The sequence below is a fragment of the Streptopelia decaocto genome (assembly GCF_964273445.1).
Source record: "Streptopelia decaocto genome assembly, chromosome: 4".
Classification (NCBI taxonomy): domain Eukaryota; kingdom Metazoa; phylum Chordata; class Aves; order Columbiformes; family Columbidae; genus Streptopelia; species Streptopelia decaocto.
Genome location: NC_138658.1, coordinates 22,982,324 through 22,994,447, shown reverse-complemented (window position 1 = coordinate 22,994,447; position 12,124 = coordinate 22,982,324). Strand labels below are relative to the sequence as shown.

The 12,124-nt window shown below is 36.4% G+C and overlaps 1 protein-coding gene across 4 annotated transcripts in view; it reads left to right on the top strand.

Moving 5' to 3' along the window:
* Nucleotides 1-12,124, top strand: part of LRBA (LPS responsive beige-like anchor protein) — a 411,832-nt gene that overhangs the window by 349,626 nt on the left and 50,082 nt on the right. For all 4 annotated transcript variants that reach the window (XM_082050428.1, XM_082050426.1, XM_082050427.1 and 1 more), the window contains one exon: nucleotides 1,415-1,582. In XM_082050428.1, the coding sequence (XP_081906554.1) occupies nucleotides 1,415-1,582 (168 nt within the window). The remainder of the gene's footprint in view (nucleotides 1-1,414; nucleotides 1,583-12,124) is intronic.

Sequence of the window (12,124 nt, the reverse complement as noted above, 5' to 3'; positions counted from 1 at the left end):
TCCTATCTAAGCATATATGTTTTAAGGTATTTCCATATGATCATCCAAAGAGATACTATACTGTGTGGTAATTCATTTTAAAGGATGCTCTCAGCAATTCAGTAGCTGGGAATCCTAATAAAAATAATAATAAAAGAAGAATGATATGATGTAAAAGATATGTACAGGTCTTTTCTTGATTGAAAGTTCTAATTAAGTGAATCGAGGAAAATTAACTGAAATTAGCTGTCAGAAATTCACATTTAAATGAGTGATGATCTGGTGTGGCAGTAAACATTTAAATGATATAAATTGCCATTTAAGTGTATGGTTTAATGTTTGTCATGCATTAATATGACATGAGACTGCAGTGACAATCAAGCAGCTTGCTCTAATTTGAACATATTTAGGGCTTTTGTGTGGAGTGCACCACACAAATTAAGACAATTGCTGTTTTTATGTGTCAATTTAAATGTTGTTTTCAGGCATCAGTTAATGAAACAAACCCATCATTTTTGTGTGCAAATTGCAGAGTGATTTTCTTGGTTTTCAGATTAATTTTCACTTCCTCTGCTCAAAATTAGGAATTTCCTTTCCAAGGAAAATGCCATTAGTTTTGTTAGATGAAGAGAATATCAGACTTTATGTTGTTTCATCTGCTCATTCAAATAAGAAATACATTGTATCTTCTGTATAAAACAGAGAAAGCAAATCCTGCTGGTGATTTAATCCAGATGAATTAACTCTTGAGATAAGAGTGGTTTTTAAGTTATCTTTTAATATATTTGTGCTGTATCTTATAACGAAATGGAAAGATTCATTATTATTTGGATGCTTTTGCCTTGGGGTTTGGATTGTAACTGGATAACAACCTCAGAGAATTGGCTTAATCATTCAGCATAGTACTGTTTCTGTATACATTTGTATAAAAGATATATACAAGAAATACGTAAAAGTAATAGCAAGTTTATATTCCAGCATCTTAAATAATTTGTACCCTAACCTCCCTACTTAGTTTAGATTCCCCAAGTCTATCAATCTTCTGTCTGTCTGTCAGAATCAGATTATCATGCTGTTATTATTCACTGTGCAGATCACACAGAGAAGCACAATTTCATCTTGAGTGTTCATAAAATCACAGCCTGGCTGTCCATAAATGCTTTCCACTTACTGCCTTTTTCTTATTCTCACTATTAGAGTTTAAAAAGCAAGGACTTATGATCAGCAGAATTAGAGCAGGGTTAGTCATGAGACTGACATCTGTCACAGGGCCCACCTTTTGTTTTGGATAGAATGTCTAAAATGCTGTTATGACTTCTGTCCTTGCTAAGAGAATTTTGTACACTATTAAAAAAAAATGCTTCTATTATTGCTAAATGATAACTATCTGACAAACTCAAGTTTATGTATTTTGTGCGTGTGTGTTTTTTTACAGGCATTAGAAAGTGAGTTTGTTTCCTGCCAGCTTCACCAGTGGATTGATCTGATTTTTGGCTACAAACAACAAGGGCCAGAGGCTGTTAGGTCCCTGAATGTATTCTACTATTTGACTTACGAAGGAGCTGTTAATTTAAATTCAATAACGGATCCAGTATTAAGAGAGGTAAGTTTGTACTTTGAATATAGGAAAAGAAATCTTTGTTAACCGCTGCAGTGTTGGAAGTATAAAGGCTCCTCGTTGTTCAGGGCTACCAACGAATCTTCAAATCCTTGCGTTCCCTTGTGGTTTGTCTAGAGGCCAGTCAAACACAAAGTACCTGAACCAGTCATCACAGCATGCAAAATTGAGAGAACGAGCATGCAAGTTGTTCTTAAACTTTGTGCACCTTGATTCATGCAAACTGGATGTGAGTACAAAAGTGAATGTTCAAGGATTGCTTCAGTGGCTGAAGGCAATCATTTTGTTCACTAGTACTGGATCTTAATGGCAGAGAACAGTAAGCAGCCTTGATTGGACTTGCACTTTTGAATTAACTAAGCTACAGTTTTAGCACTTATCTTTTAATGAAATCCTGCATATGTACTGCACATCAAACACTGTAGTTTTGTAGATTCCATTATTTGTGTTTGACTTGCTATCAGATTTATAGTAACTTGTCCTGTATTTTTCATATGCAGAAGTAAACATTTAAACATTGGAAAGATCAGTAGTCTCACTCAGAACCATTCAGAAAAATCTGTTTGCTAAAGTATCCTTTAGGATATTGTGGGCTTAAAGAATCCTCCCTTCTCCCTTTTTTTAAACAGCTGTTTAAAAAAAAATAAAGGTGGGGTGGGTGGTTAAAACTGATTTTTGATTTGGTTTACATCCTCTGTTCAGGCAATACATTGTTATCAACTATAGCTGCAAGTGTATTAATTATAGAATAAATGTAACTGGTACTTTGTTATGAAATATTCTAGGTCCCTGAGAACAAAGAAATATGAATGCTATGAACAGTTTCATTTAAAAGGGTGCCTATATATATGCCTACAGGAAATATATGTGTGGATTGAATGAAAAGAATGAAGAGATTTCTGTTTACAAATATTAGGTTTGATGTTCACTGTAGAATTCTAGGATAATGGAAGTTTTTGTCATTTATTGCTTATTGAAAGAAGGCTGAGAAGTAAGCAATGATTATTTAAATAATGCTATTTTTTTTCTGTACATACTGGCCATCTGACTGTTGGGACACCATGACAGCCTCTGTAGGGAAATCATGTTGTAGCAACCTTGTGGGTTGTAGCTGGCTTGTGGGTGCAGTGGAAAGGTTTAGGGGGTGCACAGGGCATGTATGGCCTCACAGGGATTGACTTAAGTTGTGAAAGTAATGACTAGGTGCCATCATTACATGGGTTGCCATCAGTCTGCAGACTGAGTCTTGGTCCATTTTGAACTAAAATACAAATGCTGCACATAAATATCCTTAATTGATCTAAGAAATGATATACTGGAACTCTTGGTTTTTAAGAAAAAATGTCATAATCTGGGTTTGAAACAGTTATTGACCCAAGGGTACTTGATGGTACTGTTCACCCTGTCGTGTTGTCATTTCTTTGATAATGTTTGTCCACTGTACACTGACAAGAAAATACTCTTACTTGAAAGAGTATTTATTAGACTCTTGAAGTGCTGGGTTTAAGTGTGAGCTGAAAAATGGACTGGGCATTGTGTGTGATTAATGTCAGTTCAGGCTTTATTCTTAATTTTGGTATTAAAAGATCATTTATTAAATTCATACTTGAAGTAATACTAGTCAAAATAGCAGCCGGTCACACAGAATTTTAATGTAGTTTTAAATTTTTCTAGAACAGTTCTATTATCAGTTTAACTGTGATCCGTTCTACTTGAGTTGTGGCCTGAAAAAAAGTAATTTGAGACCAGGGAAGGTACAAATCTGTCTGGAAGTGTGGATCATCTCAGTTAGAGGGACATTCATTTTGAACATATTAATATATGTATGTAATATATGTAACATATTAATATATGTTACAAAATATTTTTATTTTGGCATTTTTTGTTGTACTTCACTACAATGTTTCTTATTTTTGAGTTCTATACTGCCTGAGCTGAGTGGCATATAAAAACAAAAACAGGAGAGGGAGAATAATAGTGTTGTTCAGTTCATAATAAGGGAGTAGCTTAGCAGAAGAAGAATTTCAAACCACTACTGATGGTGTCAAAACTACAGACTGATGAATGCAGGCAGCAGAATGAATGGTATCTTGTAGCACTTTTCGTTCTGTGTTACTTGAAGACTGGCCCAATGAAATATTTTTACTTAGCATTTTTAAGTAGGTTATTAGAACAGTAAAAAGATTCCTCTTTAGTTAGGTATCCCTAACTATTTACTTTTATTTTGTAAAGGATAGTTTTGTATTATGTAAATGTGTTTGTGTAATTTGAAATGGTACATATGATCAGCTCTGATATGATATTGACAATGCAGAGATTTAATGAGTAACATCACCAATGGTGAGTTATTCTGTTTTTACTTATGAGTAGAGATGAAAGTAATAAAAAATCTGGTTGTGTGTATATCTATGTGCATAATCATTCTATATCTATGTGCTAAATGAATTTATCATGCACCTTTGACAGTCTTACCTTCTTCCTGCTTACTAATCCATCTCCCTGAGGACCTGCACTAAGATTCTGTACTGCCGAGCAGCTTCAATCAGCATTTATTTTTCTCCTTCAGTCAGCTTGCCAGAAAATATTTCTTGTTTTCTTCACCAAATTCCTGTTTAGAGGCCAAATGAGTTTCTGATCTGGACAATTAATGGTATTTTTAGGCAGGCATGACAACATAGATTTAGTATCTGTTTATTAGGCAACTATTAAACCGGAAATTTTAGTCTGAATTTCTTGGTTTCAAAAAGGATGCTTTTGGCTTTCTCCTCTCAGTAATGCTCAGGGGTTGGATCTTTAAATCTTGACAGCTGTAGCAGAAAATGTATTTTTATTTGCAAATCTAAAACAAGGAGAAGCTTCTGTGTACTGAGAATTCCAAGTTACTAAGGCTTAGGTATCATATGGAAATAATAGCCTGTGTTTAAACCATGGCAATTTCTCCACATAGATGGTCTATGCTAAGCCTGGACCACAGTAGTAATGAGAAGCCTATGATGCATGTGTTTCTGAAGTATCTTCACAGATAAATATATGGATATTGGTGACCTAACTCATCAGTAGAGGCCACACACAGAATAATAGTGGAAGGAACTAGGGAGTGGAGGAGTTTAGGTTAATGCAGAATTTCCTTAGGTCTCCTAAATGGCTCCAACTGGCACCTTTATTTTTATAGGCAGTCAGGTTATATATATTACAAGAAGGAAGCACTCGTCTAGGAAGGAAAACTGCTTGATTAAAACCATATTCCAACTTTCTTTTTTTTTTTTTTTTAAACTGAAAATGTAGAACTTCTACATCCTCTCATACTGCTGTGAACAATTTTTTCCTGCCATTCTTTCTGCCTATGGGAATAAAGGAAGTAAAGTATTTTGAAAGGATCTGACTGCTATAATAGAAAATTTTAAACTAAAATGCAAACCTTGGGCCACATGCTACCTTTTTGGCATATAAACCCTGGGGAGTGCAAAGCTTGCATAATTCAAAGGCAAATCTCAGGGGGAGGGGAGTAGATCAAGAGAAAAGGGTTTGAGTCGGAGCCAGTGGGGGAAGGGAGCTGCAGGAGAAGCAAGGCAAGAGGTCCAGTATATCTGCTGGCATATTTGTGCACTGCTCATCCCTGCAGAGACCTTTTCTTCACCCCCTTTTTGTCCTCTAGTCATTTTAGCAGCATTATCAACTCTGATCCTTGTATTTTTGTGTATCTTGCTGAAGGAGGTTATGATTGCAGAGGGAAGTCGCTGTTCAGTTGACAAGCAGTAAATATCACATCTCTTTCTGGTTGAAAACACTGTATTTGCCAGCAGAGGTGTGCTATGCGACTACCTTTTGTTGACTCATTCTTGAACACCTCGTTTTGATCTGTGGATCTCTCGATCACAAGATCTGCTGTGGAAGGGATTTTTTGTTGCCTGTGTGGAAGAGGCAAGGAGTCACACTGGCACAGATAAATGTCATCCAGCTGTTCTGGAGAGAATTCACAGCACCTTCTTATCACAAATTCTGCTCTCTTTTTGCTATAGCTGCCCAAGAATGGGAAAAAAAAAGAAAAAAAGAGTAGAATTAGATCGAAGCCATTCAGACAACCAACGGATTGAGTGATGAAGCGCAATCCATAGTAAATAATTTGTATCTTGAAGTGATTTGTGAGTATTCCATTACTGTCTTGGTCAGAAGAATAAAAGTTCCTGTTGTCTCTAGTATGGTGTAACAAAGGATGATTGTGAATCTGGGCTGCACTTGGAGTTCCTAATTAAAAGTTCATTTCTCCATTGATACCCCTGTGTAGTTAACACAAACACAGGATAAGCGTAAGGAAAAGAGATGAAGTTAATAGCGGGAAGGCAAAATGTTTCTTGGAGAATACATCGTTGATTTACTACAGGAACCCCTGAACCTCAGGAAGTGAACTGAATATTGTACCATGCTTATCAAAAAGCACCTAACCGCGTTCTTTAAATTATTTTTAAAATATTATCTGTTATGATCTTTGTAGGCAGTAATTAAGGAAGACTGATGATTTTAAAATTAGCAATAATAGATTGAAAATATGAGAGTAGGTCCCATACAATTAATACCACAAATACTTTCATTAAATGTTTTGTTTTAGCCTTAGATTCAGCTGTTTTATACTTCTTCCTTTGAAGAGAAGTTGCCTTTTTGTTACATGAAGGTAGTCTGTTTAACATTAGGAAGCACAGCTTTCTCCATTCTATTGGCACCTTTCTTTCTACTCTTGATATTTTATTTCCATATGAACTGAGGAGTTTTAAAAATTGTGAAGAATCAGCTTGGACATGGCATTTGGTATGTTATTTGAATGTGCCACTTCTGATTACATAAAGAGAGGAAGTAATTCTTTTCAGTTTGAAGGCATGTGGCATAAATTATTTTATGGATAATAGCTTTTAAATGTTGCCCCAGATTAATATCTTTGGGTAAGTTTTATGCATCTTAGATCTATCTCCTATGAGTCTAATTTTATTTTTAAATATTTATAGATTGAGAGACTTCTGTGCTTTCCAAAAGAAGTTACAAGGATGTTTAGTTTATATGACCCCAGTTTCATGACAGCAGTAGCAGATCTGATAGCTTATCCCAGAGAAAGCATTTTTGGCCTCTCTTTTAGCTGTGTTCATGGTGGGAGTTAATAGCGTATTTCAGCTCTAACTCAGCTGGAGAACTCTTGACAGCAGTGAATCTTTCACAAAGCATAAACACGATTTGTATTTATAGCATAGTTAACATTTACTAAATAGTCAGGAAAATGATCAGTCTGTTTTTAGCAGGTTGGGCAACAGTCTTTGTTGTGACTTTGATGAGTTTTAAAAAAGACAGATAAAGTGATTATAAAATACTGTCACAGAGCAGTAAATTTAGATGTGCTGAATTCAGTAAGTAACAAATTCATGCAGGCAAAATTCAAAGTACTGTAGAAACAATCTTTGAATCATCTCTGGCCAGAAGTGTGTTGCACAGATGGCATGCTTGACATTGTACAGTGCAGTAACAGTGTGAGAAGCCAAATAAATGTTACAAATTGGTCCAGTTTTAATTGCAAATCTGTATTAAAATATCATTACGTGGAACCAAAATTAAGAAGAATGTATTTAAAGGAAGCACACTGATTTCATGGCTAAGGAGAAGTGAACTTGTCAACTGCAACCCAACCCATGTCCCAGTCCCTTCCTGTGAAGGTGCGCAGAGCAGAATCGTGTGGCGAAGGTGGGGCCTCTGTCGCTGTTGTGGGTGGGCAGTTCCCACCACCAGCTTGTCTGGGCATTGGGATTCTCCCAGGAAAAGATCGAGTAATTTCTTCTGGTAAAAGGAGCATTAACATTACAGGAGCACTATTCCTGCCACTGGTTCTTATCATTTACCTATTAATTCTCGCATCTGAGCTCACACTGTGACCTATCTGTGGTGTTGGAGTAAACAGGCAAAATGAGCATAAACAAGAGTCTACTGCAATATCTGGGAGGTGTGGCACTTCTCTGATTCTGTTCAGCCCGGAATTTGACATGATGATGTCAGGATGTTATTGCCCTTTGTCTTAAGTATTGACTACAGTACTCAGAAACAGACGTAAAAGTATTCATCTAGGTTTTGGTCCAGAAAAACATTGACCTGAATGTTCTCTTTCTCCTTCATTACAGAATAGATTTGGATTTTATTTGGTGCTTCTGCTTTTCGATCCAACAGGAGAAAGGGTGATATTTTAGAGGATTAAAAAAATAAGAATTAAACAACTGCTTTGGCTGGAAGTAGTAAAGCCTTTTGAAAGGGGGTAGCTCATGTAAATTAGTTCTTCAGCTCTGAGTGCTTTTTTTTTCACCCCTGGATTGAAATTCAAAGGATAGAAATTTTCAGTGCAGTCAGTTCCCTCACCTCTTCTTCCTTGACCTGTCTTGTGGATCTATCAGAGCCATAGAGGCCTTGAGACGCCCTGGACTTTTTACATTTTCATTCGTGCCTGGCTGGTCAGTCTTAGATAGCTGTCATGTTTGTTGGCCAACAATAAATAAGACAGAGCAATCAAAAGGGTAAACAAGGGGTGGAAAAAAAGTATGTTCATAATCCTTGAAAATAGCTTTTTTAAAGGAAGTCTTTCTATTTTTTAACTTTAGTAACTTTATCTTTTTCTTCCATATGTGGAAAGGATGAGATATACTAGTGTATAATAGCTACAGTTATCATACAGTAAGTTATTTAGCCTTGAATCAAACATACAAGTGAACAGACTACAAAAAATTCTCTTCTTCTGGTGTGTCATCAGTGTGCTTCAATTATTTGCAGGTTCTTCATGCAGTCCAAAAAATATTTGTATTGACTTGTACAGTAACTGGGAAACTAAAAGTTGTTTGAAGTATTTTCATTGTATTTGCTCATTGCAACCTAGTGTGTCTAGGTCATCTATGTTCCCACTATGTAGGCAGATGTATTTACTTACCAAACTGTATTATATTATTAGATATATTTGCACAATAGTTGCTTCTTGAGTGAGAAAGCTTGTAGTCATGCTGAAGGTGCTTTTCCATAAGCAATGTCCAAAAATCAAGTCTCAGTTAAATGCTTTATTTTATTGAATGATAACAAAAAGTTCGTTCGTAGCAGTAGAAAACTCTGAGATAATATTGTACTCATACCTGAAAACAGCTAGTTTGATCTTGCAGGTAATAGTTATGACTTAGTTTAAATAAATGTATTTCTTAGCAAAATGAGTTGCTTGTTTCTTTTTCACAATTGCTAGAGGATCTGAAAGGGGATCATGGAAGACAGTTTAAAGACCACTAGATGTTGGATTTTTACATCAGTGCATTAACCTCCTTCAGATTGAAATGTTTTATTTTAAGGAACCTTTTTCATTTAATAAATAGAGTTGGCATCAAGCTGAAGAAATTCTGTGGAATGCTAACAGGTTGGAACAGATTGCTTTTTTTTTTTTTTTTCTGAAGGAAAACATTTTATATCAGAAAATTTGGAGTCACTGAGTAGCAGGTAGACTGTGTTAAGGTAGCAAGTTTTAAAGATTATGTTTAGCTATTTAGAGGAGTGAATGAGTAATGTCAGAAACTGGTGAAGTTTCAAGGTATTTCACACGGCAATGCGGCTACTTCCTGTGTGATAATTATTGATTTTAAATTAAAGCAGTGAATTGCTCTCTTGAAATATTTAGCTGCCATAGCAAAGGGAGACATGAGACAATTTTGGTTTTGGTACTCAAATAAAATGGAGGCTGTTATATTTTTAAAAACTAGCCCCAGAACTGCTTCGGATTTTGCTTGTACTGAATCCAGTTTTATTTGTGTGTCTTTAAATTCATCTTCACTTTCTTTTCAGACTCTTTACCCTTTTTGTTTAGTCAGTCTCTTTGAAGTACTACCAGACCTGTTTTTCTAGTTCTAGTTTTTTTATCTGCTTCTTTCCAGTAGCCAAAGATTTAGGTGTTTTGAATGAGCACATCAGTGCTCCAGACAGAGATACTGTTTGAAATTATCCATGAACCCGGTGCCTCTGAACATTATTGAGTGACATTTGTTTCTGTTGGTTGTGTCTGCTCTGTCTAACTGGTTTCTTTCAGATTGGCAGCTGGGATTACGCTGCAGTAGACAGACAGCTGCGTGAACTGGAGATTGCAGCAAGGCCATGCTGTGCCTCTGTTTAATACGCCTGGAATGTATATATTCAGATTGGAGCAACTTGCATGGCCCTGAGGGGGGATCTATTTGTATTTTCAGGAACTGCGATTACTTCCTGTTTTACTTTAATGATTGCCATCTAATTGTCATACTGGTTTGTCTGGACAAAAAGAGTAATTTTTCTTTATTGTCACAGAACATTTCTTTATGTACTTTAAGAGCTGGGTTAGTGTCTTTGTTTTTAAAGATGTGGTGGCAGGTATTCTACACAGTGCTCCCTTCTACACATTTCTGTGATGCAAACAAAAGAAAGTGTTATTCATATATTGAATCTCAAATAGCTTTGAGAAAAGAAAAATCCTGTGTAGGGTAACCTCCCTCCCCCAGGGATCTGGAGTAGTTTGGATTTAATAAATAGCAAGTGGTTAGGCTGGTAACCACCTTCCAAACAGACAACTATGGTATTTTGAGCAGGTAGAAGGAACTGAAATAAGTGAACAAAAACAAACGAAGAAACAAAAACCCACAAAATATGTGTTTCTTGGAAGGAAGCTACGAGGAAAGCAGAAAAAAATGGCTTTCATTTCTACAGTTTTCTGTTGCTTGCTTGTGTCATGAGGCATACTAGTTTTTGTTACACACAACCCTAATGCACTGCAGCAGGGGAGGGTTGTGCGCTGTTTACTCCATACCAACTTGCTTGTGTACTCCAGTAATGTCCCCCTCTGCAGGCTGGTGACAGTATTTCTGTCCACTCTTCAGCTCTGAAACCATAAACCTGTGTTACTTGAGTTGAAGTAGGAACTGCATTAGTGAGCTGCAACGGGCATCTTTTATGCTCCACTTGGTTAACAGAAGGTATATCATGAACATTTTGTAGGCATGTTTAATGATACCTAGAGAACTCTATGTAACTCTTGATCTTGCAGTATCTTTTTTTAGCGTTTCTTCTCTCCTTGCTTCTTTCCCTCCCCTGTCATTTGTTAGGTTTCAAAGCTATCATAGGCTATTTTCTTTAAAACAGCATTTTAAGTGAATAGTGCAATGATAAAACAAAAAACCAAAGTGATTCAATATAAAAGGGAAGTAGAAATGAGAGAAAGATTTTTCTGGTGTGGTATAAAGAAATTAGGATGCACATTGTGTTTTTAAAATAGTGGATGCCAGTGTGTGAATTTATGATACTACCATTTGAGTGCTCTATTTTCTCCCTGGGTCAAGTGTAGTGCAATATCCCCAGGGCAGGTGTACCATCAGCAGGCATATACATTGCCTGTTTCAGAAAAGCATTTTACCCATTTTTCAAAATCTTGATCTAATGGGAATTATTATGGAACAAGGGTAGATGGTACTATGAAGAGCTTCTCTTCTGTAATCTTTAGCCTCCCTTCAGCAATTTTATCTAATTGTTATGAATCATGCTTGTTTTCTGGTTAGTGTTATCTAGACTGTAGTCCATGAGGAATTTAACTAAGAATCTTACTGTAGGGCTGTAAGTGACTGTCTGGTCAGAAGAGGTTTTCTGATCACTTGGTATCAGAGCTTGATTTTAATCACCATCCCATGGGGAAACGAGCTAGTCAGTTGAACGCTAAGGCATTCAACTTCACTGTCTGAGGGGAAACTTGTCAAATATTCTGTGTTCTCTGATTCTGTAAAGCAACATTTGGCTGGAAGGAAAGGGAAAGCAAGTAATCATAATTGCATATTGCTCAAGCCAATAGAAGTCACTGAGGAACATGTGTGTAAACCCTTTTGAATATTGAAAAGTGAGGCAGGAGCGGCAGAAAGCCAAAGTAATTATTTTTCGAAGGGCTGTTATTTTCTGGACATAAATACAGAGTAGAAAGATGGAGGATGAACCCGAAACATTTTCTGTCCCTAACACGTACACTGAAAGAATATGTGTTACGATGCATGATGTTATTACACCTGGGCTTTCAAATGTTTGGCAATAAAATCTTACAGATTTGAGAAGTAACTGGCAATGCTTAGGTGTGGATCTGTAAAGGCAACAGTGACTGGAAGTAGCCTCTTTGTAAAGAACAGTAAGGGTGTAGCTTGTCGTACGTTCAGATTGAGGTGTACATTTTTTTTAACGTGGGTATGCTGTACCATTAGACTCCTCAGACAATTTGGTGCTTTCTGTCTGAGCAGGCACGATGAAAGCAACTCTGAGCTAGTCTCTGTAAGGGTCTTTAAATCTACAGTTAAATGGTGTATGTCTTGCCTTTTAACTATATGGGCCTTCATTTCAGGATTTGAGTTCAAAACTGGAGACCGTTTTTTTCTCTGTGACACTCACTGCAGTTCCCCCTCCACCCTCCCTCCCTCATATTTAATTTTATAGTTCTTTCAGACATAAACATGGAAGAAAAGCAATTTTGACTTA